Source organism: Somniosus microcephalus, chromosome 3, assembly GCF_052327205.1.
Source record: "Somniosus microcephalus isolate GS21.2 chromosome 3, FLI_Smic_1.0, whole genome shotgun sequence".
Lineage (NCBI taxonomy): Eukaryota > Metazoa > Chordata > Chondrichthyes > Squaliformes > Somniosidae > Somniosus > Somniosus microcephalus.
This window is the reverse complement of record NC_140989.1, coordinates 278,194,870-278,221,803: the sequence shown is the minus strand read 5'-3', so window position 1 is coordinate 278,221,803 and position 26,934 is coordinate 278,194,870. Positions and strand designations below refer to the sequence as shown.

The window sequence follows — 26,934 nt, the reverse complement described above, 5'->3', positions numbered from 1 at the left end:
GGAGGCAGCGTTGGTGGTACCTCTCCAGTGCTTTGAAGTGCCTGCTGTACATGGTCCATGTCTCTGAAGCATACAGGAGGGCGGGAATCACTACTGCTCTGTAGACCATGAGCTTGGTGCTGGGTTTGAGGTCCTGGTCTTCAAACACTCTCTTCCGAAGGCTGCACTGGCACACTGAAGGCGGTGTTGAACTTAGTCATCGACGTCTGCCCTTGTTGACAGTAGGCTCCCGAGGTATGGAAAGTGGTCCACTTTGTCCAAGGCCTCGTCATGGATTTTGATTATTGGGGGGTACTGCGTGGCAGGGGCAGGTTGGTAAAGGACCTTTGTCTTACGGATGTTTAGTGTAAGGCCATGCTCTCATACGCTTCGGTGAAGGTGTTGACGATGGTTTGGAGTTCGACCTCCGAGTGTGCGCAGACACAAGTGTCATCTGCGTACTGTAATTCGATGAGAGAATGGGACGACCTTGGATCTGGACTGGAGGCGAAGGAGGTTGAACTACCCGTTAGTGCATCGCCAAGGGCTCACATGTTGGCCGAGCAGCAGAGCTGAACCTAGTCCCATCTTCACCTGACATTCACACCGTGCATTTTATCGCAGGAGTCACTTGGATAGCAAACTGGCGTGGCTGCTCTTGTTTTTTAACCCTCTCTAGACTGGGGCAGTGGCCCCTGTCACCACACTGGCTGAGATTAGCCAATTCTGAACCTAGGATTTCTCTGCTGTGTATGGCTCAGTTACTCACTGGACACTGAGCTAATGGGGCAATGACTGTAGAACTGATTTATTGTTGTGTTGAATAAAATCCAGACTTTTTGCAGAGAAGCTTGGCAATGAAAATATACTTAGGAATATTTAAACTGAATGCAGTGCAGAGCTTAGAGCACATTTGTTTTGTGGTCACATGCAGTGAGAATGTCCAAGACTCTTGTTTCCCATCCGTGAAATATTTCTTTGCCCATGACTTTTACTGTAATTGCAACAAGTTGATAATGGTGTAATTAAATAACTGCTAATTACTCTGTGATGAAACTACAGCTTTATTTTGTATAAGTACTAGTTTAGATGAGATACGTAATGTGAAATGTTAGCAGCCCATTAATTTACTAATAAAATCTCAGAGTGAAGAATGTTTATTAGTGTGAAAGTATGGCCAGAGGGGGCAGTATCGGAGCTTCAGGATTGCGTCGAACGCACTGATTGGGGCATGTTTGCCCATAATGACATCGAGGAATACGCATCCACAGTGCTATTCTACATTAACAGCTGCGTCGAGGTCGTCACGACCCATAAAAATATCAGGACATACCCCAACCAGAAACCCTGGATGAACGGAGAGGTCCGCTCACTGTTGAAAGCACGCGACGCAGCATTTAAATCTGGCGACGCGGCGGCTTACAGTGCAGCTAGGACCAACCTAAAAAAGGGTATCAGGACTACCAAAAGGAAACAGACACTGTGGATAGAGGATCATTTCCACAACAACTCGGACCCCCGGCGCATGTGGCAAGGCATCCAGTCCATCACTGACTACAAGGGCAAAAACACCAGCCCCCGGTTAGCGATGCTTCCCTTCTGGAGGAGCTTAACAACTTCTACGCTCGCTTCGACAGGGACAACAGGGAGCCGGCTACCAAAGCCTTGCCACCCCCAGAAGACCAGGTGCTCACTCTGTCGACCTCCGACGTAAGGGGTGTTCTACGCGGAGTGAACACACGAAAGGCTGCTGGACCGGATAGCATCCCTGGACAGGTACTCAAGGAATGTGCTGATCAGCTGGCTGATGTCTTCACCGCCATCTTCAATCTGTCATTGGCCCAGGCAGTAGGCCCTACATGCTTCAAGACCGCTACCATTATTCCTGTGCCAAAACAAACGGCTGTGACGTGCCTGAACGACTATCGACCTGTCGCACTCACACCCATCATAATGAAGTGTTTCGAGAGACTGGTCCTGGCTCACATCAAAGCCAGTGTTCCCGCCTCTCTTGACCAACACCAGTTTGCCTATCGTGCAAACAGATCAACGGAGGATGCAATCACAACTGCTCTACACTCGGCACTGAATCACTTAGATGGTAAGGAGACCTACATCAGAATGCTGTTCATAGACTACAGCTCAGCATTCAACACTATCGTCCCCAACAAGCTGGCCACCAAACTCCAAACTCTTGGCCTGAACAGTTCCCTCTGCAACTGGACCCTGGACTTCCTAACAAACAGACCCCAGTCTGTCAAATTAGGTAACCACACCTCCCCCCCCGACCCTGAACACGGGGTCTCCATAAGGATGTGTGCTGAGCCCCCTCCTCTACTCCCTCTTCACCCACGACTGTGTGGCTATTCATGGTTCCAACACCATCATCAAGTTTGCGGATGATACCACGGTAGTAGGCCAGATCACCAACAACGATGAGTCACCCTACAGGGAGGAGGTCCAGCATCTCGTGAAGTGGTGCGCCGATAACAACCTGGCCCTTAACATCAAGAAAACCAAAGAAATCATTGTGGACTTCAGGAAGTCTAAAGGCGGAAGTCACACCCCCATCCACATCAATGGGGCTGTGGTGGAAAGGGTGGACAGCTTTAAGTTCCTCGGAGTCCACATCACGGAAGACCTCTCCTGGTCCCTCAATACCTCCTCTCTGGTGAAGAAGGCCCAGCAGCGCCTATATTTCCTAAGGAGGCTGAAGGGATGTAACCTGTCACCCCTGATCCTCTCTAACTTTTACCGCTGCACAATAGAGAGCATCCTGACAAACTGTATCACAGTATGGTATGGCAGCTGTAGCTACTATGACCGGAAAGCCCTGCAGCGGGTAGTCAAAACTGCCCAATGCATTACCGGCACCCGGCTACCGACCATAGAGCACATATACCAGAAACGCTGTTTACGGAGGTCACGGTCCATCATCAAAGACCCTACCCACCCTAGCCACAGTCTGTTCGCCCTCCTGCCATCTGGGAGATGTTACAGATGCATTCGCACCCGTACGACCAGATTTAGGAACAGCTTCTTTCCCAGGGCTGTCATCCTACTGAACTCCACAAATAAACTCTAAAGCCTGCACATCTGCCAATGCACTTTATTATGGTTATGTTTATGTTAATGTATTACAAGCCAAATGTATGTTGAATGTTTAAATGTCTTAATCTAAATGTACACTCTCGGGAGCCGCAAGCCTACATTTCATTGTACTGCACTTGTGCACTAACAATGACAATAAAAAGTTGATTTTGATTTAAGCTATGGCTGCTCAAATCTTTTTAGACAGTCTCAGTTGGAATTCCCGGTTATAAACAAAAAATGTCAAAGATTGCACTGATGCCACTATGGGCACATATTCAGTGCCCACCAGGGGTGGGGGGGGAATGGTGGTTGATGCACCACATGGCAGCTGCTTTCTCTTCAGCTGACAGCTTTGGCCCAACAGAAATGTTTCAACGGGCCTGTTGGAGGCACGATTTTTCTGAGGGATCCGGGCCTGGACCGTTAGGTGGGTGTCGCTTATGTTTGGCCAAGGGACACCACACCTCATTCAGTCTGGTGTGATAGCCACTTTGCATAACCCAGATCATGGACTAGAGAATTCTTATCCCAGGATTTCCCTTCCCTTACCCCAAATAGGACCCTGAGGAAACTCCCAGCAGAGACCAAGGCCTCGTTTTCAGCCCCTCCAGTGCACTGTGGGAGAATTATGCCTGGAGTGCAGCTTTTTGGGCCATGGCGTCTGTAGTATGGGACGAAATGATTAAGTACTTGAAGAAACGTGAATTAATCGAGATCAGTCAGCATGGATTTCTAAAAGTCCAGTCATGCCTGACCAAATGTATAGAATTCTTTGAGGAACTAACACATTGGGGTCGATTTTAACTGAGCTGTGAGGCGGGCTTTGAGATGTGCGGGGGGTTAAAATTGCTAAAACTGGCGGGCGGGAACCCCCCGCCTGGTTCCCGACCCTGAGCCATTTTAACCCAGGCGTGTCTGATGGTCCCAAATCAGTCCCGCCTCCAACAGGCGGGACTGGTCTTTAAGGCCCTTAATCAGCAATAATTGGCCTTTATAATGCCATTTTAACAGGCCCTTGCATTTTTAGCCTTTTCCCACGTAAAACACGCCTGGTGGGGATCACGCCTGTGAAACCTGGCATGAGCACTATTGGCTTGCTGACGATCAGCTGCAGGTCAACCATTAAAGAGGAGATTTGATCAGTCATCATTTGCAGGTGGCAGGACTTTGTTGTTTCAGGCCTGGGGCAACTTTTACCAAGCTTAACCACACCTGTGGAAGGTTGGAGCCTCACACACATCTCCAGTGTGAACTCCTGGGAAACCCCTCTCGCCACCCTCACTCAGCACTTCCTCAGCGGAGGCATATGCCAGAAGCATGGGAGCCATTTTTCTCCTTCCCTTCTTGGCATTAGAGGAGCTGGAGCACCAGGCACGGCAGCAGCAGAACCAGGAACACCAGCAGCAGCAGCAGCAGCAGCATGAGTGACAGGCTGCTGCTCACCTACCTGAAGCTGCACAGGCCAGAAGGGGCCAGCGCATGGAAGGCCGTCGGCGCAGGAGATACCCCCCAAACAGGGTCTACAGACACAGGGTCAGCTACCTCAACATGACTGAGCAGCAGTGCCAAAGGCGGCTCCGACATTCGCGACAGGTAGTGACTGACAGCTGCGCAATGATACAGCAAGACCTGCTGCCCAGAGGACCAGGTGGACACTCCTTACCAGTGGCCATCAAAGTCACCACCGCACTCAACTTTTTTGCCTCAGGCTTATTCCAGGGATCATCAGCAGACATCAGCGGCATCTCCCAGGCGGTCGCACACACTTGCATCATGTAGGTAACCGATGCCCTCTTTGCCCTCGCGCACAATCACATCCATTTCACCAGGGATCGTGCAAATGTGACGGTGCGAGCGGTTGGATTAGCTCATCTGGCAGACTTTCCAAGGGTGCAGGGCGTCATTGACTGCACACATGTGGCCCTTAGGGCACCCCATCACAATCCAGGTATTTTTGTCAACCGCAAGGGCTTCCACTCCCTTAATGTTCAGCTGGTGTGTGACCACAGGAAAGAGATTTTGCATGTTTGTGCCAAGTACCCTGGCAGTTGCCATGACTCCTTCATACTGCGCCAGTCTAGTGTGCCTCCGCTATTCAGGCCGCCAGACCAACTTCACGGATGGCTACTTGGAGACAAGGGCTATCCCCTGAGGACTTGGCTAATGACGCCGTTGAGGAGGCCAGCCAACGAAGCTGAGGAGCGTTACAACTCCAGCCACATTTCCACCAGATCCATAATCGAGCAAACCATCGGATTGCTGAAGATGCGCTTCAGATGCCTGGATAGATCAGGTGGAGCCCTACAGTACTCAGCAGCCAGGGTCTCCAGAATTGTCGTGGTTTGCTGTGTACTTCACAACATGGCACAGCATCGTGGCTTGCAGATTCCTGAGGACCAAGTGGCTCTTCACATACCCTCCTCAGATGATGAGGAGGAGGACGGCGAAAATGAGCATCCTGCAGAGGCCCAACAACCAGCAGCAGCATTACGCAAGAACATTGCTGGCCGGGATGCAAGGAACGCACTCATCCTGGCCAGACTTGCTTAGCCTAGTAAATCAAACTCTTTTGCCTCGCAGCTTCTTACCTGAGCATCGACAATGGCTAAACCCTGCGGATTCCTAACTATTTGACCAACATCCTGACAACTGCAAGTAATCCTAAGCCCTCAATGTGAAAGCCCCATTCGCGAAATGACACATGCCAGAACTGCAACAGTTGCCATCAGAATTTTTATGCACAAGAACCAACTGATGGCATTTTTACAATATACACAACATTTCACCCAAGTGACTACCCTTGTGACTACTTGTGCTTTATTTTCCTCTTACGCGTGCTCCTACGTAGTGGTTCCCCTGTGGCTTCAGCAGATGTGGAGGCTTCCTTGCTCACTTTCCTGCTGCTCCTGTCTCGACACCTTTGGCGGGTGTCCTCTGGGGTGGCGAGCCTGTGAGGGCTCGTCAGCAGTCTGCTGCTCCTGTGGCTGTGCAGGGGTTGAGACGTCTATCTGACTTGGGTGTGGACTCCGGCGGGGCTCTGACCAAGGGCTCTGCAGTGGCATGGAAGTGTGAGCGCTTGGAGAGGAACCCCCACTTCATTGAGGCCTGCCACCAACCTCCCTCTCATGGGTCAGCTCCCCCTCCGCGCCTGCAAGTGGCTTGAGAGCACCTTTCTGCACATCAGGGGGGCCATGCGGACCCGTATCTGCAATGGCAGTCCTACTCAGAAGGACTCATGAAGGTCTGGTTTCTCTGTTCAATAGATGCCCATCGCTCCTCGAGATGTCATTCTATTCTGAACACTCACCATGTTTTCCGTACCCTGGCGACTAACCTCCTCCATGGCCGTAGCCCTCCTCTCCTCTACTGTAGCCAGCCTTACCACGGAGGCAGCAATCATTTCCACGTAGGTAGCCATCCTTTCCGTGTTGATGCGTTCATGTGCCACTGATTCCACAAATTCTCTGCTCATGTTCGCTATGGGCTCCTCCATTCGCTCCACACTCACAGCGACCCTGGAGACAAAACCTGCCAGAGACTCCTGCATCTGTGCATGGAGTTCCATCACCTCTGATCTTATGGATGGACCCAGAGGCAGAGGGTCGACATGCGCCTTCCAACGAGGACTCTCCACTGCTGTCCCTGTCTCCACAATCTGCTGATGCTCACTTGTGAGCTGTGATACGCCAGGTGACAACACTACTCTATGTCCCGAAGATCCCCCCGAGGTGCGAGTGTCTGCGCTGGTGCTAGGTGCGCTTATTTCTGCTGACGCTGCGCCCTCAGAGCTTGCAGATTCCTTTGAGGAGTCTGGAATCTCAGGCGCTCCCTCCTGCACAGTGGGGATGGGGGCTCTCGATGGTCCTGTGGGGGAGTCAAGGAAAAAGTTAGAGATGTGATGCCAAGGTTACATGCACATTGCATTTTGCAGATGACCATAAGTCCATATGAAGTAGCTTCAGAATCATTATCAGCGACTCATGCAATGTCAATGAGAGAGATGGAAAACTATTCTGTCACCAGCTTGCGGGGATGCACCTGTCCTTCCCCAACTTCCGCATCTGTATCAGCCCCGACAGTCTCCAGGACGGCTTCCTCCCAGGGGGTGAGCTGGGCTAATGAGGGTGGCCCTCCTCCTGTCCTGGCTCGCTCTCTCCTGTTGTGAGCTCTCTTCTGCAATGAGGGAGACAAGTGGAGGTTGAGTGAGAATGAAGGAGTGAGTGTAGAGATTGCATAGCATAGATACTTAGAAGGAGACAAAGATGGAGTGAGGTTGCAAGACCAAGGGCCCTCCCTGTGTGTTGTCAGTTGTGTTCAAAGCATCAGAGTGAGAGGGAGTGTGAGGGCTGCATGGTCGAATAGTTAGGTGAATGTGAATGCAGGAAAGGATGCCCCGGAGCACGGTACATCGGCGAGACCATGCAGACACTGCGACAACGGATGAACGGACACCGCGCAACAATCACCAGGCAGGAGTGTTCCCTCCCAGTCGGGGAACACTTCAGCAGTCAAGGACATTCAGCCTCCGATCTTCGGGTAAGCATTCTCCAAGGTGGCCTTCGAGACACACGACAACGCAAAATCGTCGAGCAGAAACTGATAGCCAAGTTCCGCACCCATGAGGACGGCCTCAACCGAGATCTTGGGTTCATGTCACGTTACATGTAACCCCACCTGATGCAGGGTCATCCAGACTCGAGTCGACATTGGCTTGTTCTCTCTACACAGATGCGGCCGGACCTGCTGTGATTTCCAGCCAAAAAAAATGTTTTTTGTCTTTTTTTGTTTTTCATACAGACCCCAGCATCTGCAATATTTGACCCCTTGTGACCCCACCTCATTGTTCTTTGATGTAATGTTTCCCTGACTGACCTGTTTGGACACCATTCACACCTTTGACTGCTGTGATTATCTCTCTGCCGAGGTGTGATAAATGGCAGTTGGAAAGGTTACCTGTAAACATCTGACATGATTCTCTGACTATATAAGCTGTGTCTTTATGCATTTCTCCACTTCACCTGAAGAAGGAGCAGCGCTCCGAAAGCTTGTGATTTCAAATAAAGCTGTTGGACTATAACCTGGTGTTGTGTGATTTCTTACATGTGAGCATAGAGAGAGAGGGAATGGCTAAGGGTGCATGGATGTGAGTGTCAAGTGGGATGTGGAGGAAGAGATTGCTAAAGCTGAGTGCTGGTGAGGAAAGGCAATGGGGATCAGATTGGGGGTGATGGAAACTTCTTACTTACTTTTCCAGTGCGATGAAGGTCATGGAATCTTTTCCTGCACTGCATCCAGGTGCGCCGTGTGAGCCCCAATGAGTTGACTTCCCCAGCCACCTGTAGCCACACAGCCTTGGTGTGACTGGGAGGCCTCTTCCTCCCTGAAGAAGGGAACAGGACCTCCCTGTGGGCCCTAGCCCCATCCAACAATGCCTGCAGTGATGCCTCATCAAATTTAGGCGCAGCTCTTGCCCTCCCGCTGGCCATTGTTCCTGCAGGCTCCTGTGCCATCATAAGGGGAAAGCTTGGAAGCCTGCAGAGGAAGCAAGGCTTGCTGTGGACCTTAACTGCAGCAGCAATGATGACATCATCGGAGGGGACTTGCAGTCATGAAAAACCCATTTGCAAAGGCTTCCCACACGTTGGAAATCAATTGGCCAATTGAGTTAAAATTGCATCAATCTCATACATCCATTTAGATTCGTGTGGGAATCACGAAATTCGGGGAACCCGACAATTGCCCGCACCTGAGTTAAAATCGAACCCATTGGGCTGGATTTTACCAGCCCTGAGGAGGTGGGACTGCTGGGAAAATCAAAAAGAATGGGAGTGGATCCCGAACCCGCTCCCAACCTGCCTCCAACCAATCTTCCCAGGAGTCAAGTCCCCGATTTGCGCAGGGTCCCAACTCCTAGAGGTGGGAAGTGGATTACAGCCACTTAACTGCCTGTTAACAGGCAGTTCCGAGGCTTTCTCACATTTTGAGACTTCTGCTGCGGGCTTCCCGATGTCGGGAAACTCCGCTAGGGTAAGTGAGGTGTGATGTGGGTCTGTGGTAATGTTTGTGTATAGATGACAGCTGCAGAAGTGGTGTGAAGGATGCAATGGGACACTGGTGAATATCAGAGGTAAGGAAATGTTGGGAAAGTCATTTTTAATGTGTTTAGGTGTTTCTGTAGGTGACAAACTTTGAAGTGTTTGTTTGACTTCACCTCATTGGGAGAAGTAACAGATCGCTTCTGTACCCTCACCTGCAGCTGCCATCTGTTTTATCCTAAGGAGAGAGTCACTTGAGAGCCTGGGTGCAAGGGCTCACCTTTGTACAGTGATTGTCAGTGTTTGACAGCTCCTCAATGCTGTCAAACACTGTCAAATCATCTGTCAAAAATAAATGCTTCATGTCCCTTTAAGAAAACCGGCAGATGAAGTGTCATGAACTGACGTCATCTGACACCGGCTTTCCCTTAATTGGGAACAGGGCGGGCTTAACAAGGCCAATCAGGAGAAAATAGCGTCTGTGCATCAGACATCGCTGGGAGCAAGACTAGAACCCGGAGGGCAGCAGTCCCGCCCCCAACTCGTCTCGGCTGACAAAATCCAGCCCATTGGGTTTTGGCACGGTAGTGATAGTTTGCTTCCATGGTTGGTGAGAGGGCACAAATTTTAGATGGTCACAAAAAGAATCAAGGGTGAGTTTTGAAAAAAATGTCTTTACACACAGGGTGGTTAGAATGTGGAATTATCGGCCACAAACCATTGTTGAAGCAGGGCCCATAAAATCTTTCAAAAGCGAGTTAGAAAAGTTGCATGAAAAGGAGGAATATTAAAGGAGAGGGGGATTAGACTAGGTGGCTGATGTGGAGAATAACACCGGCACAGGTTTAATGGGCCAAATGGCCTGTTCCTGTGCTAGAATATTCTATGATTCTCTGAATAGCAACTCAGTGGCTCCCAATTCCAGAATTCTGGCCTCAGCTACCGGCAGTCCATTCCAATTGTTGATCACCATCTGTGAAAAGACATACTTGCTGGTGTTGACCTAAACTTGCCCTTTATAGCCCTCTCTCTTTACCCGTGACCTCTTGCTGTTTACATATTCATGGTGAGGAACTGTAATCATTAACTGGAAAAGTGCAAGCTGGCAACATGTGCTCTAGATGGCACTCTAACCCTTTCTACATAGTCCTTCCATCTCTGGCTACCAAATTAGGCCCAAAGTTTGAGACAGTTTTGTACTGTTCAGCGAAAGACCAAATAAAATCAGTACCTTATGTGTTCGTGTTGTCCATGTGCAAGTTTTAGTCTCGATTGCTTTTTGTGGTAAGTATGAATTTGTTTTATTTTAGTAAGTACTATGCTGTGCCATACTGAGAGTTTGTACATCACCCAATCTGCCCAAGTACAAGGTTAATTCACTTGAGGGTATAAATCACTATTGGTGACCTTCATGTAGGAATGTTTAAAGTCCTCGTATGATATTCCTATGTGTGCTATTTTAATGCAGGATTAACTCATTAATTTTAAATGGATTAAGCTTTATGAAAATAGTGTACGAAGGAATACGGTCGGGGCACGTTAAATGTCTGCGTGTGAAGTCTGCAGTTGGAATTTCTATCCTTTAGTGTCAGATTCAGCCCTCAGAGGAGATCTTAATTTCTTTCCTTCGTGTAGAGACTCGGACAGCAGTCAATTAAATCTGCATTTATATTACAGAAACCGTTCAAGAGCCCAAGGGTGCGGGTGCTGTGGAAACCTCCCAGTTTATCTTTTAGAGCGGATTCTACAGCACTATACAAACTATTCATAACTTTATTTTCTGGACACTGGATGTTACCCTAATGAGAATTTCTATACAGGGTGGGTGGAGTGGTAGGGGAGGAAATAAACTCATATCTGGTCTAAAAAAACAGAAAAAGCTGGAAATACTCAGCAGGTCAGGCAGCATCTGTGGAGAGAGAAACAGAGTTAACGTTTCAGGTCAATGACCCTTCGTCAGAACTGGAAAAAGCTGGAGATGGAACAGATTTTTAAGCAAGTGTAGGGGCAGGGAAAGGGGGGAGGGGAGGAAAGAACAAAAGGGAAAGTCTGTGCCTATTGTGGTTCCAGGAGGGAGGGGAAGGGGTGAGAGCAGAAGTGCGGGAAATAGAACGGACACGGTCATGGGCCATGTCAACCACAGTAGAGGGGAATCCTCGGTTGAGGATTCTGGTCTAAAAAGGTGGGCAGAGTTGCTCAGCCTGTCAGTCGCCAAAAACAACAGGCATCTGTACCTCTGGAGGCAATGCTTTTAATTGCTGCCTTTGGACAGGACAGCAGCCTCTTTTGGTGGGTATTAAAACCTCTGAAGGTACCCATGCCATCCATTTACCTTACATCACTGCCACTGAAGGTAAGGTAAGTACACGGCAAACCCAGTGCCCCAGCCAGCCTCCTGCCTTGTATTCCAAACATATACACCAATAATCACCTAAGCATTAAAATATGATCGATAGCAAAATACTGCAGATGCTGCTGTTTGTGGCTTCAGCAAGCATTTGTCAAATAATTCATGTCAATGATGTTGCACGTTTTCAAACAAACAAAAAAGCAATAAAAACACTATAGCAAGTACATATTCTATAACCATAAAATCATTATTAATATATTCTCCCATTTTTTGTAGCATTTCCACATTTTTTCTAATTACCAGCAAAAACACACAAATACATTACAATCTGTCAAAACTGTACCAGGACTATTTGCCACAATAATTATTTGTTTACAGCATAATAATACCAAGCAGCAGAGGCGGTGATGTTATCTTTGGCTGACTCCACTGCCAAATCACCAGGGAAGGTGTCGATGATGGTGAGTGTTAAATCTGTGAGTTGTTCAAGTAATTAATACTCAGACTTAATCAGTAACAATAAAACAGGTCTTTACTGGTTGGAGGTAGGGACTATACGTAGGTCTTTACTTCATGCCCACAGGCGGGAACTGAGGGGAGATCAGTACCCACAGTACTATTTATACCCCTATGGCCAGGAGTGGTACTGCGTATCACTACGCCCAACAAGTAGTGCAGTCCTGTCCATAGGTTCAAAGTAGCACACATATTACATACACAACATTCCTCCCTTCCTAGCTTTACAGTCATCTCCCCATTTAACATAACGTAATAACATATATACATATATAACTTCAGGTTTACATAACAGAATAACATAGATACATAGATAACTTCATGTCAAAACAGATCACAGATTCAGTCTCTGCGGAAAACAGTTCACAGATTCAATCTCTGTGGTGGAGTCGGTTCACGTTGCTGGAGTGACTCATTCAATAGTCCTTCCATGGATTTAACAGTTTGAACTTCCGAACTGAATTGGCTCCGTTCGGAGGGACCACGTGTGTGATCTGGTAGAGGTAATAATGGTTCAGATGGGTCATCTTCTGTTTCGACTTTTCCTTTTCTGCTTCTTGGAGACTCTCTGGGCTCCACTGTCAGCTGCCAGCTGCATGCGCAGTTCCTCCTTCTCTCCCTCCTTTTTCCGTAGTAGAGCCACCTTCTCCCGATGTTCCGTAGACTTTCGGTGCTCCTCCATGATTTCTGTATGGTGGGAGTCGAAGTTACAAGTTGGGCAGGACAGGACATAGTAATATTCGGTGTCGTCCTGATCTAGGCCAGCGAGAGGGTCTTCTATTTCCTCCATACCCAGCTGGGCGTTAGCCAGCTTTTGTTCCAAGTCCAGACATCTTTCCTGAAGAGACTTCTTCATGCGTACCTCTTCATCCAGCTTTTTCTGGGCTTTCAGCAAGTCGTTTACTAATGACCTCATTTGAGATTTTACTACTTCAACTTCTTTTGGAGATTGATTGATCGGACTATTCAATCCCTCTACCGGAGCAGCTGTTTCAGCGGTCTGTTGTTCTACGTTGACGTGAGTCAGCGTACTTTTGGCATCCAAGGGCTGCTCTGTTGCAGTCATCTCAGTCTGTGTTGCCACCTCAGCTCTTCCAATAACCTTTGAGAGCTCCGAACCCCTTTCGTTTGAATATTGAAGTTCGTGTTCAAGTTTTTCCCATTTCAGAGTCCTGTCCTTCAGCATATGCAGGAGTTGGCTGACCGTTAACTCCTCTGACATCAGACGTTTTGTGTGCTCCTGCTCCATTTTCTCCATCAGCTGCTTCTGTTGTCTTTCCAGATTCTCCAACTCTATATCAAAGAACTCTTTCGTTGCATTCAACTCTTGCTCACAACGGCGAAGCATTTGTTCTAATTGCTGTTGTAGTTTGAAATGGAGTTGAGCTCGAGCCCGGTGTCCCTCAGAAATGGGCACATCAGTAGACTTGCCAGACTCAGAATCCACAGTTAAACGATGTTGTTGTTGCTCAGTGGAATTCTGTGCTGAAACTTTGTCTTTTGCACCTGAGTTGGGCTTACCATCATCCGTTCCAGAGTCTGGGCCGACTATCTTCACCGAGTTCTCACTCGTTATTGTTTGTAGGAAATGCCAGTCCATATTCATTTTCCTAATCCACTCCCGTCCTAGTAGTGGAGAACCTCCTTCAGATATCACATATAAGTCCATTATTTGACTGTCTTCGCCCTTGTGGACCACTGCAACCTCTATTTTCCCGATGGGGTACACTCTTTGCCCCGTGTATGTTTTCAATATAATCCCCGTATCCTGTAGGGGAATATGTTGGAATAACTTTCCGTAATCTTTCTTATTTATGACCGTCAATGCCGATCCAGTGTCCAATTCCAGTTTTACTTGGACTCCTTCTATCTGAAGAGTGACCCAAATTGTCTGGAGGTCTGCACCCTTACCAGCGTTGAGTACTCTTAAGCTAGCCAGTTCATTACAGCTTAAGCTAGCCAGTTCATTACTGCTAGCGTCTGAATCGGACTCCTGTTCGGTCACCTTGTGTACCTTTGCGTATTTTCCTTGCGGTGACTTCTTGTTGCTGGTCTTCTTCCCTGACCTGCATACTCTAGCTATATGTCCAAGCCTACCACAAGTTCTACATTCTTGGTTTTTAAACCAACACTGGTTCTGATCATGCGTTGTCTTTCCACAACGATAACATTTGCCAGAACTCACACCCAATTTGTGTGCACTGAGCTCCGGTGACCGTAGCTGCATTACTGCCGTGCCTCTCGCTGCGGCTTCGTGTGCTGCTGCCATAGTGACCGCCTTCTCAAGCGTCAGCTCATTCTCCTCGAGCAGTCGCTTTTGTGTATCCTGTTTAAATAAACCACACACAAATTTGTCTCGAAGTGCCTCTGTCAGTCCCGTTCCAAACTGGCAATATTTCGCTAATTTACGCAATTCCAGCAAATAATCAGCATTGCTTTCATGCTGTAGCTGCCTTCTGTTGTAAAATTTAAATCGTTCCGCTAGCATCAGCGGCGTGGGGTTTAGATGATCTTTCAGGACAGTAACAATCTCATCGAACGTCTTATCCGCCGGTTCATCTGGTGATAACAGGTGTTTCAATTGCCCGTATGTCTTCGCACCCATTAAATTTAATAATGTTAGAGCTTTATCTTGGTCATGAATTTTATTGGCCTTACAATAATTTTTTACTCTTTCAACATATATGGCCCAATCTTCGAGGTCACTATCAAAGGTGCTAATATTCCCGTGTTTAGGCATTGTAGATTTGCAATTTCTCAGATTTTATTTTGTTTACTTGTTATCAAAGATGGCGGCTTCCCGCTCTTGCCGTCGTCCTCCGCCCACAAAATGGCGGTTTTCCCGCGCTTGGCGGTCTTCACCCGTCCCCCGACGCCGTCTCCCTTCAGCCCCCGAGTGCGGCCCTTATCTTCGCCGCGATCGCCCGAGTGCGGCCCTTATCAGCGGATGCGATCGCTGGATCGCGAAGCGGCTCTCGCGCCCTATTCCTCCAGCTCCCCCAGCCCCGTTCGTGCGGCCAACGCGGTCGACTGCCTGTCGCGTCGCTGCCCGGCTCAGACAACGGCTTACCCACCACCAAGCTGGAGAAGAAGCTGACGGTCGCCGATGGAGGCTCCGAGGTCAGGATGTCTTCCAGTGGGGTGGAGAGGGTGGAAACCTCTCTGCAACGTCCTGGCTGTGGACGAAGCTGCCGTGGAGTGACTGCCGCAGGGTCCGAATCAGACTCGTCGCCAGTGTTAAATCTGTGAGTTGTTCAAGTAATTAATACTCAGACTTAATCAGTAACAATAAAACAGGTCTTTACTGGTTGGAGGTAGGGACTATACGTAGGTCTTTACTTCATGCCCACAGGCGGGAACTGAGGGGAGATCAGTACCCACAGTACTATTTATACCCCTATGGCCAGGAGTGGTACTGCGTATCACTACGCCCAACAAGTAGTGCAGTCCTGTCCATAGGTTCAAAGTAGCACACATATTACATACACAACAGTGAGCTTCCAAACAATAGACAGGAAAAGATGGGGCACGGAAGAACGGTGAGCCACACACACAGGGAAGATGGGTAACAAGTGGTTCCCCACCCACAGGTTGTAAGTTAATTTTCTCAGTAGTGAGAACTGCCCTGATGGTTCAGTTAAGAAATACAGCGGCATAAATTTGTCTCGAGCGGTAGTCCAAAACAGGCAATAATGAATCAGCAGCCCGTTTTACCCTCCGCCCGATTTTATTTTCCATTGAGTGCAAAATGGGCTGCCAATTCGCTATTGCTCATTTTGCGTTACTGCCCCAAGACAAATTTGTGCCCCAATCTGTTTTGTGTCACACATACCAGGAATTTCCAAGGTTTGCTGTGTATTTGATCCGAGGGTGGGAGAAGGAAAGGCCAGTAGGGATGCTACAGTTATCCTCTGGGCTTGGGCCGAGCACTGCTGAAGAACCTGCCAAACAATATGTAAGCTCGTATATGAAAAATGGGCACTTGAGCGAAGTACTGAAGGGCAAAGCCTGTGGAACCATACTGAGCACAGATCAGTGTCTTCACAACAAGCAAAGGAGAAAACTCTTTCCTCAGTGCTTCACCTTTGTGAGTAAGGATATTTTCCCTTTGTGATAGAGGGAAAAATCATTTCCAATATATTTTAAGGTGATGCACGCTTCCCCAAATGACTGCTCTCCACATGCTAGTTGGGACAGAAATCCTTCGCAAGTTGACCACACCTACCATTTCCTAATACCAGGCACTAAAATTATTCTTGTAAGAAGCATTATTCTTTACTGAAGGTAAATTAAGATCTGAAGAAAGAATTTATTTAAAGTGGTCTCCATAAAAATGGAGGAGACTGGTACAGATGTACAGTTTACAATCAAATTCTGTGAACCTGTTGGAAATGAAATATTTTGGAGCCTGTGAAATATCTGGTGCTGATATTAGCAGTTAGGAGTTCATCCATTAATATTATTGCTAGTATTTTCCAGGCTCAGTGGGCAAGTTGATTGTACTCATGCCTCTGAGTCACAAGGTTGTGGGTTTATGTCGCACTATGGAATTGAGCGCTTCATCTGGGCTGATGCCTCAGTGCAGTGCTGAGGTAGTGCTGCAAGGTTGAAGGTGCTGCCTCTCAGATAAGACATTAAACTGAGCCTCCGGATCCCATGGCGTTAGTTGACGAAGGGCTGGGAGTTCTCCTGTCAAGCATTTCTGCTTCAACCAACATCAAATTACCTGGTCATTCATTTGTTTGCTGTTTGTGGAACATGCTCTGCACAAACTGGTTGCCTACATAACAGCAGTGTCTGCACTTCAAAAGGTAACTGTTTGGCTATAAAGTACTTTGCGATAGTCAGTAGACATAAGGCGCTGTACAAATACAAGTTCATTCTTTCCAGGGAGTTGTGGTTTCCATTTTATTAAAAAAACAGCTGTTGAGCTGTCTCTGTATTTGCCCATTACTTATCTCATTTCTACTGGATTTGTTTTGCAGTTCGAATCCTGGGGAAGGTGAGCGAAAGTCTGGGAAAAATCTGCTGTGTTCGTCCACATGTCGAACGCTTCACCTTTGTGGGTAAGAGCATTTTATCATTGTGGTAGAGTCGGGCTCTTTACCAAAGCACAAATACCCCATCGTACTTCAACATACAAAATAACCCTGTGGACAGGACTCCACTATATTAAACAGCCTTATTCAAAGCCTTAACATTATTGTATTGCAGTTTGAAAACCAGGCGCACTGAGCATGCTCACAATTAATACAGTAGTTGCAATTTAAAAGTAACTGAACAGCTGCTTGAAAATGGCAACTTTATGTTTATGGCTGCAGACCTTCCCGATGCCAAGGAAAGTGCGTATTGATCAGAAATGTAAAGACCACATTACTGGTCTGTGCAGATGTGTAGAGAGCTCAAACCTAGTGCTAGAACTAAACAGCACTCGACACTATCGGGGCCATCTGTTTTATGTTTGCCTCCAACTGCCTTTGAGGTCTTTTGGAAACCTGTCTCCATGATGTGGATCTTGGTGCCTGTGGTGATAGTAGTGCTGCCTCACTTGTATGGTTTTTTTTTCCATTTGTTCTTGAGATTTTGTTGCATGGGGAGCCTCTGCAGGTTAGTCCCCAACCGGGAGCCCCTATTGACTTATTTTAATTATTGTCAGGGCCACTGGTTTGTTGTCATCCAGCTGGTCATCCAGAATTTTGAATTAAGTTCTGGCAAACCACAAGAGTCTCTTCACCTGCAGCTGGCTCCTGCTTCACTGATGATCGCCATAAATTTCCCAACTCTTCTGATCTGTCTCGTCCTGGCCAACTCTCCCAAGCTGTTCTCAATCTGAACTGCTGCATATAGTGCGCATTTCCTGTAAACAGAATTCAAAGACAAAAGGAACGTACGAAACAAAGGCAAGGAACGCAGCTAGAAAAATCTGTGGCCCTGATTATACATGGTGTGTTACATGACATAATGCCCCTATTGCTATAAAACAGCATATTCTCTGAGTCTCTGGCTGGAATTTTTTAACAGGAAAGAGTGAGTGGGTTTGGGAGTGGGTGGGTGATTAAATGCTTCAAACTATCGGCTTCTGTATTTCACTCGAGTGCGTTCAGCTGGAAGAGAGAAACCCCCTCGGAAGAAGCAGGTTACCAATTTAAAGCCATTAAGAGCCAGTCAAGAGGCCATTAAGAGCCTTTTTTACACAGGTTTTCAAGTTTAACTGTGGGTGCACGGGATTCCTGGGCTTCCTGGACCTCGCCAGTGAAAGCAAGGCAAGAGCACAGCGGCGATTGAGGGGGCTGATCAAATGACAGGCAAATAATCCCATAAGTACTGAGACCTCACACCTGCTTCCTTGCCTAAGGGAAAGGCTTTTGCTCACGGCACTTGTTCTGAGAGTTTGCTTTCAGTATTTTGCAGGTGATTTCTACATCTTTGGAGATCGCTCGCACTATATTGGAGGATGTGCGTCTGATCTGCACTTTACATCTGTCATATATCAGATCAGCATGTGTGCCACTTATGCTGTTTCATGTTGAACCTCCGATGAGGACCAAGATGATCAGCAAGCAGCAACAAAACCAGCAGCAGGAGCAGCAGCAGCCTTCTCCTCACCAACCTGCCGCTCCACAGGAGAGAGGGGATGAGCACAGGAGTGCAGCTTACAGGAGGCGATACCCCCAACACAGGGTATATAGGCAGAGGATCAGCTTCCTGGTCATGACTGAACACCAGTGCCTCAGGAGGCTCAGGGTATCACGTCAGGTCGTGGCAGACATTGTAGCCTGCTGGAAGAAGACCTACTGCCAAGTGGACCTGGTGGACACTTATTACCAGTAGCTATCAAAGTGACCACCACCCTCAACTTCTTCGCCTCAGGCTCCTTCCAGGGATCTGTGGAAGACATTTGCAGGATTTCGCAGTCGGCCACCCACAAGTGCATCACCCAGATGACCGATGCCATGTTTGCTAGGGCAGGCAGTTATGTAGACTTTGCCACCGTTGAAGCCAGTCGGAATGAATGGGCACTGGTTTTGCGGCTCTGGCTGGCTTCCCACAGGTGCAGGGCATCATCGACTGCACACGTGGTGATCAAGGCACTCCCAGATCACCCAGGAGTGTTCCTGAACCGTAAGGGCTTCCACTCCCTCAATGTGCAGCTTCTCTGCAACCACAAAAAGATCATCATGCAGGTGTGTGCCAGGTTCCCAGGGAGCTGTCATGATTCATTCGTGCTGCGCCAGTCCACCCTCCCTCAGCTCTTCACACCTCCAACCAGACTCACCAGGCTGCTTGGATTAAGGGGTATCCAATGAAGACGTGGATGATGATACTTTTGAGGAGGCCAAGCAATGAGACCGAAGAGTGTTACAATGAAAGCCAAATGACGATGAGATGTGTAATAGAGCAAGCAATTGGGATGCTGAAAATGCGCTTCAGATGCATGGACAGATCTGGAGCAGCCCTTCAATATGCACCAGCCAGGGTCTCCAGAATGATTGTGGTATGCTGCGCTCTGCACAACACAGCGCAGCAGCGAGGATTGGAGCTGCAGGAGGAGCAAGGCGGAGAGCGCAGGGCCTCTTCAGAGGAGGAGGAGAAGGAGGAGGAGAAGGAACAGGAGGAGGAGGAACATTGCTGCCAGGATTGACCGGGATGGCCTCATAATGGCACGATTTAGTTAGGTTGCACCAGTGTACCCATCTGGCACCCAGGTGCTGAACCCACTCGCCCCCCTCAACCCCCCAACCACAAAGCAGTTCTACGATGAGCAAACCATTCCTTTCACAGACACCCATTGCTCTTACCATTCATTACAAGTGACAAAGCCACTTGCCAGGCAGCAGGTAAAAATAGGCAAGACGGGAAAGTGGTGCAAACGAATAATTTTATGTGCCTCAAAATTTAAACATAACCTTCACAGTGCAAGATTATCTAACACACCCATGTGCATACCATTGTGCAACTAGAATTCTTTCATCTTCCTCTTCCTACCACTTCTATGTCATGCAACCACTGTGGCTTCAGCAGAGGTAGAGACAAGCTGCTCACTTCCCTGCTCTGACTGCTCAGATGCTCTTGGCCGATGTCCTCTGGGTTTTGGAGTACGTGAGGACCCCGCCAAAGACTAGTGCACCTGCACCTGTGCAGGGCAGACTCGACCATTGGGAAAGGAGACAGCAACAGGTGAGAAGTGGAAGCACTTTGAGCAGAGTCCCCACTTCGATATCCCCTTTCGCCATCGTCCCTTGCTCACATGTGATCTGTGAGACACCAGGTGACACACTACTATCTGACTTAATGGTCCCACCGACGTGTGTATCCGCGCTGATTCTTGGTGTGCATGCGTCCTGTGGCGGTGCACCCTCAGAGTTAGCGAACTCCTCTGAAGGGTCTTCCTCCTCCTCTGGCTCCACTGGTTGTTGGATATTTGATGGGCCTGTGGGAGAGTAAAGACATGAATTAGAACTTCCATGGTAAGAATGTTTTAAGTGAACATTATGCACATGATCATATTTCACTGGCTGCTGACATCAAGTCAACATGAGTGACTGTTGTATGCATGTGGCTGTGTGATATTGAATTCTGTCACCAGGTAGCTGGGAGCTCCCCGTCTCTCCATCTCCCACCGTCATCAACGACGATGCTCCACTTAGCTCCAGTGGTTCTTCCGCTGCAGCAGTTAGTGTGGCTATGACTGGAGGGCCACCTCTGGTTCTCTGCCTCTTCCTGGTGTTCTCCACTCTCTTCTCCTGCAAGGAGGGAAACAAGAGACCTTTGAGTGAGAGTCATGGAATGAGTGGGATGGATGGGAAACATCTGTTGAGGGTGACTATGAGGGAGAGGCGTGGCATTGCATTAAGATGAGGGTGAGTGTCAGTGTTGGATGGTCAGATGGGGATGTGAGTAAATGCATAGACAGTGAGGGATGTTGGTGAGAGGAGTGATGTGCAGGAGTAGGCTTGGGAAAGCAGAGTGAGGGGGTTGGGGGGACATGCACATCAGGGTGTAGTTGAATATGGCATTGTACTCACCTATCCTGACTTCATGAGGTCATTAAATCTCTTCCTGCTGCTCACCTCTGCCGTAATCTCCAGCCATGCCTTCTTGGTCTCTGAGGCTGGCTTCTTCCTCCCGCCCTGCAGGCCCCAACACCTTGCAGCAGGAGGTCCAGCGAGGGGCAGCTTTTGTACATTGTGACTGCAATTTTTTTGTTTCCAAGCAATGTTTCTCCAACCTCCACAAACCTTCGACTGTCATCTTTGCAGTGTTCCTTTAAATACCTCAGTCGAATTGAACCCATGCATGTCGTCATCATGCCCGCTTGTGTTAATTGGTCGGGAGACCCGGAAGCCAGATACAAATTCAGTGGCTTTGTTAAAAAGCCACTGACAAACGCGCCACTGAAACTTCCCGGTTCCCTACGCGATTCTAGACTCCCCCGCTGCCAGCGCACCGGTAGGTAAAAATTCCGGCCACTGTGAGCAATCCCACGGAGAATCTGCTGGGAACTAGTAATTTCTCTACCGATAACTGGAAATGTTGTGTGCTGCTGATTTGAGGAATGATTGCCATGGAGATGATTCAACGACATTATTAAATAAGGCAATTCAGAGTGCGGGTAGATGTGACTCAAAGGATTGACAATGAATCTCAGAGAGATATCATTGGCCTTTTGGCTGAGCCTTCCAACAAAACGCAAGCACTTGAACAATTTACAATCGATGTACTGATTCCTTGTACTCTGGTTACCAACTGAAATTTGCTTGCTGCAAGTTGCCATTTCCAAAAAGAATATCAACACTGTTCCTAAAAAAGAAAGGAGAGCCTGTTTTATATCTATTCTTCTATCTATATATATATATATATATAAAAAACGGTTGGTCTGTTTGTCTTTCTGTCTGTCTGTCTGTCTTTCTGTCAGTTTGTCTTTCTGTCTGTCCGTCTTTCTGTCTGTCCGGCTATACAATCAAAAGTTATAGAGCGTACCTACACATATGTTATATCAAAAGAAAGCTTATCATTAGGGGAGTCTAATAGGCATATTTACTTTTTGGTCAGACAAAAATTGTTCAGACAGTATACAAAAAAGGTTCAAAAAACGGCAACATTCCGCTCATTAGCGTTGAGTGACATGATGGTTGACCAATCGTACAGGGGATTAACCTGATGGTTGACCAATCGGTGCATCACGGGGGGCGTTTCATTGCGTGTGTGGGCGGGCCTAATCATTCTGAGCTGAGGTGAGTGGCGGCCATCTTGATTCCTAACTCTTGATTTATTTTTCCCACTTTGTGTGTGTGTGGAGGGGATTTTGGGAGCGAGTTGAGATGGGTAAGGATTTCCCCGGCAACCGGGCCTGGGCCTCTCTCACAGCCTGTAGCCCCTCAGGAGGGCGGGGGTGGGGGGAAGAAGGTTTTCCCTGGCAACCGGGCCTGAGCCTCTCTCACAGCCTGTAGCCGCTCAGGAGGGCGGGGGAGGAGGGTTACCCCGGCAACAGGGCCTGGGCCCCTCTCACAGCCTGTGGCCGCTCAGGAGTGGGGAGGGAGGAGGGTTACCCCGGCAACCGGCGGCGTCTCACTCTCCCCCCCCCCCCCCCAGTCTCTCTCTCTTCCCCGCGCAGCCCGAAAGCCCGGGGGAAGAGGGAAGCGAGCAGGTGAGCGGTGGCGTCTCACTCTCCCCCCCAGTCTCTCTCTCTCCCCCACGCAGCCCGAAAGCCCGGGGGAAGAGGGAAGTGAGCAGGTGAGCGGCGGCGTCTCACTCTCTCTTCCCCGCGCAGCCCGAAAGCCCGGGGAAAGAGGGAAGTGAGCGGCGGCGTCTCTCTCTCCCCCCCACCGCAGTGAAAGGCGTTCATCTGCCGCCCGGCCAACCGCGTCCAAAGGCCCGCCGCGTTAACGATGAGGAACCCCGGGCTCGCTTCAGAGCGATGGGCACCCGGCCTCCCGATGTCGGACTGACTCCGTTCTGGTACCGGAAAGGAGGGAGAGACAGGGGGAGGGAGGGAGGGAGAGGGGTGAGGAGAGAGGGAGGGAGAGGAGAGGGGAGGGAGGGAGAGAGAGTAAAGCAGGGAGAGACAGGGGGAGGAAGAGAGAGAGAGAGAGGGTGAGGGATGTAAGGAGTGAGGAGGTGGGCGAGGGAGGGAGAGCTCGCCTTCTTCCTTCCTTCCTTCCTTCCTTCCCAGGGGTCCATCGGGCCAGGCCTGAGGCGCTCCTTCCCCCCCTCTCTCTCCAGGCTAATCCCGAACTAAATCCAGCAGTCTCTCTCTCACTCTTTTCCCCCCGTCTCTCTCTCTCTCTTCCCCCCCGTCTCTCTCTTCCCCCCGTCTCTCTCTTCCCCCCGTCTCTCTCTTCTCCCACCGTCTCTTCTCCCCCGAGTCTCTCTCTTCTCCCCCGAGTCTCTCTCTCTCTCTCTCTCACTCCCCCGTCTCTCTCTCTCTCTCTCTTCCTCCCAGTCTCTCTCTCTCCCCCCCAGTCTGTCTCTCTTTCTCTCTCTTCCCCCCAGTCTCTCTCTCTTTCTCTCTCTTCCCCCCAGTCGCTCTCTCCCCCCCAGTCTCTCTCTTCTCCCCCCAGTCTCTCTCTTCCAACAACAACATGCCCTCAAAAAACCCTCGGCACCGCCAGGCACTCCAGCCGCCATCTTTCTAAAGGCTGGCGGCGCGGGACTGAGGCAAGCGTAGCCATCGCCGCCATCTTAGTAAAGGCGGGCGGGGCGGGAGTCAGCGCGCGCGTCAACATCAGCCCGGAGCGCGTGCGTCAACGTCGGCCCGGAGCGCACGCGTCAACATCGGCCCGGAGCGCGACCTGAGTCCGGCCGGGCCTCATGCGCTAGGTTGCGCACCAGCCGGCTCTGAGGCACTGATGAGCGGCGGCGTCTCTCTCTCACTCTTCCCCGCGCAGCGCGCAGGCCCAGCCGCAATCGGCGGTCATGAAGCCGGCTCGGGCGGGGGGCCGGTGCTCGGGAGGGCGGGAAGGGGGGTAAGGGTTACCCCGGCAACCGGGCCCGGCCCTCTCTCTCAGCCTCAAGCCGGCTCACGCCCGTTCCCGGGGCTTGGCTCCAACGCAGACCCAGCCGCAATCGGCGGTCTTGAAGCCGGCTCGGGCGGGGGGCCGGGGCTCGGGAGGGCGGAGGGCGGCGCTCGGGAGGGAGGAGAGTGGGGCTCGGGAGGGCAGGAAGGGGGGGAAGGGTTACCCCGGCAACCGGGCCCGGCCGTCTCTCACAGCCTCAAGCCGACTCACGCCCGTTCCCGGGGCTTGGCTCCATTTGCGGCCGCGGGCCACTCGCCCTCTCTCTCTCCTTCCCTCTGTCTCTCTCTCCTCCCCCCCTCCCCTCCCCCCCTCCGTCCCCCCTCTCCCTCTCCCCTCTCCCCTTCCCCTCCCCTCTCCCCTCTCCCCCTCTCTCTCCCGCCTGCCTCACCCTCTCTCTCTGCCCCTCTCCCTCCCACCTGCCTCACCCTCTCTCTCTCCCCCTCTCTCTCTGCCCCCTCCCTCCCCCTCTCTCCCTCCCCCTCTCTCTCTCCCCCTCTCTCTCTCCCCCTCTCTCTCTGTCCCCTCCTTCCCTCCCCCTCTTTGCCCCCTCCCTCCCCCTCTCTGTCTACCCCCTCCCTCCCCCTCTCTGTCTGCCCCCTCCCTCCCCCTCTCTGTCTGCCCCCTCCCTCCCCCTCTCTGTCTGCCCCTCCCTCCTCCTCTCTGTCTGCCCCTCCCTCCCCCTCTCTGACTGCCCCTCCCTCCTCCTCTCTGTCTGCCCCTCCCTCCCCCTCTCTGTCTGCCCCCTCCCTCCCCCTCTCTGCCCCCTCCCTCCCCCTCTCTGCCCCCTCCCTCCCCCTCTCTCCCTGCCCCCTCCCTCCCCCTCTGCCCCCTCCCTCCCCCTCTCTGTCTGCCCCCTCCCTCCCCCTCTCTGTCTGCCCACTCCCTCCCCCTCTCTGTCTGCCCGCCCCCTCCCCCTCTCTGTCTGCCCCCTCCTCCCCCTCTCTGTCTGCCCCCTCCCTCCCCCTCTCTCCCTGCCCCCTCCCTCCCCCTCTCTCTCTCCCCCTCTCTCTCTCCCCCTCTCTCCCCCTCTCTCCCTCCCCCCTCTCTCTCTCTCCCCCCTCTCTCTCTCCCCGCTCTCTCTCTCCCCCCAGTCTCTCTCTCCCCCCCCAGTCTCTCTCTCTCTCTCTCTCTCTCTCTTCTCCCCCAGTCTCTCTCTTCTCCCCCCATTCTCTCTCTCTCTCTCTCTCTCCCCCAGTCTCTCACTCTCTCTCTCTCTCCCCCCGTCTCTCTCTCTCTCCCCCAGTCTCTCTCTCTCTCTCTCTCCCCCCAGTCTCTCTCTCTCTCTCTTCTCCCCCCAGTCTCTCTCTCTCTCTTCTCCCCCAGTCTCTCTCTCTGTTCTCCCCCCAGTCTCTCACTCTCACTCTTCCACCAGTCGCTCTCTCTCTTCCCCCCAGTCTCTCGCGCTCTCTCTCTCCCCCAGTCTCTCTCTCTCCCCCAGTCTCTCTGTCTCTCTCTTCTCCCCCCGTCTCTCTGTCTCTCTCTTCTCCCCCCCAGTCGCTCTGTCTCTCTCTTCTCCCCCAGTCTCTCTCTCTCTCCTCCCCCCAGTCTCTCGCTCTCTTCCCCCCGTCTCTCGCTCTCTCTCTTCCCCCCAGTCTCTTGCTCTCTCTCTTCCCCCCAGTCTCTCTCTCTCTCTCTCTCATCCCCCAGTCGCTCTCTCTCTTCCCCCCAGTCGCTCTCTCTCTTCCCCCCAGTCGCTCTCTCTCTCTCTTCCAACAACAACATGCCCTCAAAAAACCCTCGGCACCGCCGGGCACTTCAGCAAGTAATCTATCTATCTATATATATGTAAAATAGCTCTTCTGTCTGTCTGTCTGTCTGTCCTTCCGTCTGTCTGTCTGTCTGTATGTACTCTATACACTCAAAAGTTATAGAGCGTACCTACACATGTGTTATATCAAAAGAAAGTTTATGATTCCGGAATGGTCATAAGCGTATTTACTTTTTGGTCAGACAAAAATTGTTCAGACGGTATCCAAAAAACGTTCAAAATTCCGCTCATTATCCGCTCATTAGCATTGAGTGACGTGAAGGTTGACCAATCATACAGTCGAGCGACCTGACGGTTGACCAATCGCTGCGTCACGGGGCGGGTTCATTGCGTGTGCGGGCGGGCCATCCTAGAGTTGAGTGACGTGATGATTGACCAATCGGTGCGTGTGTGGGCGGGCCTAATCCTTCTGAGCTGAGGTGAGTGGCCGCCATCTTGATTCCTAACTTTTTTTTCCCACTTTCTGTGTGTTTATTTTTCCCACTTTCTGTGTGTACCACGTTAGGTTCTTTTGTGCAGTTCTCTTCTTGGCTATGGGGTGCTTAAAAACCTGAACTTTAATATTTAGGAATCTCTCTTTATTGTAGTGGATGCGCGGAGCCGCGGCCTAGCAGCACAGGAAGCCTGGGCCTCGAGTTCAGCGGATTCCCGGCGCGCCCGGAACCTGTTGGACCTGCTGAAGGCCCTCGGCGTCTCACTCTCCCCCCCCCCCCCCCCCAGTCTCTCTCTCTCTCTTCCCCGCGCAGCCCGAAAGCCCGGGGGAAGAGGGAAGCGAGCAGGTGAGCAATCGGCATCCTCTCTCTCTCTTTCCCGCGCAGCCCGAAAGCCCGGGGGAAGAGGCAAACGAGCAGGTGAGCGGCGGCGTCTCTCTCTCCCCCCCACCGCAGCGAAAGGCGTTCGTCTGCCGCCCGGCCAACCGGGTCCAAAGGCCCGCCGCGTTCACGATGAGGAACCCCGGGCTCGCTTCGGAGCGATGGGCATCCGGCCTCCCGATGTCGGACTGACTCCGTTCTGGTACCGGAAAGGAGGGAGAGACAGGGGGAGGGAGGGAGAGAGGGAGAGGAGAGGAGGAGGGGGGAAGAGGGGAGGAGGAAGGAGGGGGGAAGAGGGAGGAGGAGGGAGGGGGGAAGAGGGAGGAGGAGGGGGGGAAGAGGGAGGAGGGGGGGGAGGAGGGGG

The 26,934-nt window shown here is 50.8% G+C and overlaps 1 protein-coding gene across 1 annotated transcript in view; it reads left to right on the top strand.

Moving 5' to 3' along the window:
• nmnat2 (nicotinamide nucleotide adenylyltransferase 2) overlaps positions 1–26,934 on the top strand; it is a 431,783-nt gene that overhangs the window by 382,566 nt on the left and 22,283 nt on the right. Inside the window, exon 6 of the mRNA XM_085982604.1 lies at positions 16,959–17,039. Within this exon, the coding sequence (XP_085838730.1) occupies positions 16,959–17,039 (81 nt within the window). The remainder of the gene's footprint in view (positions 1–16,958; positions 17,040–26,934) is intronic.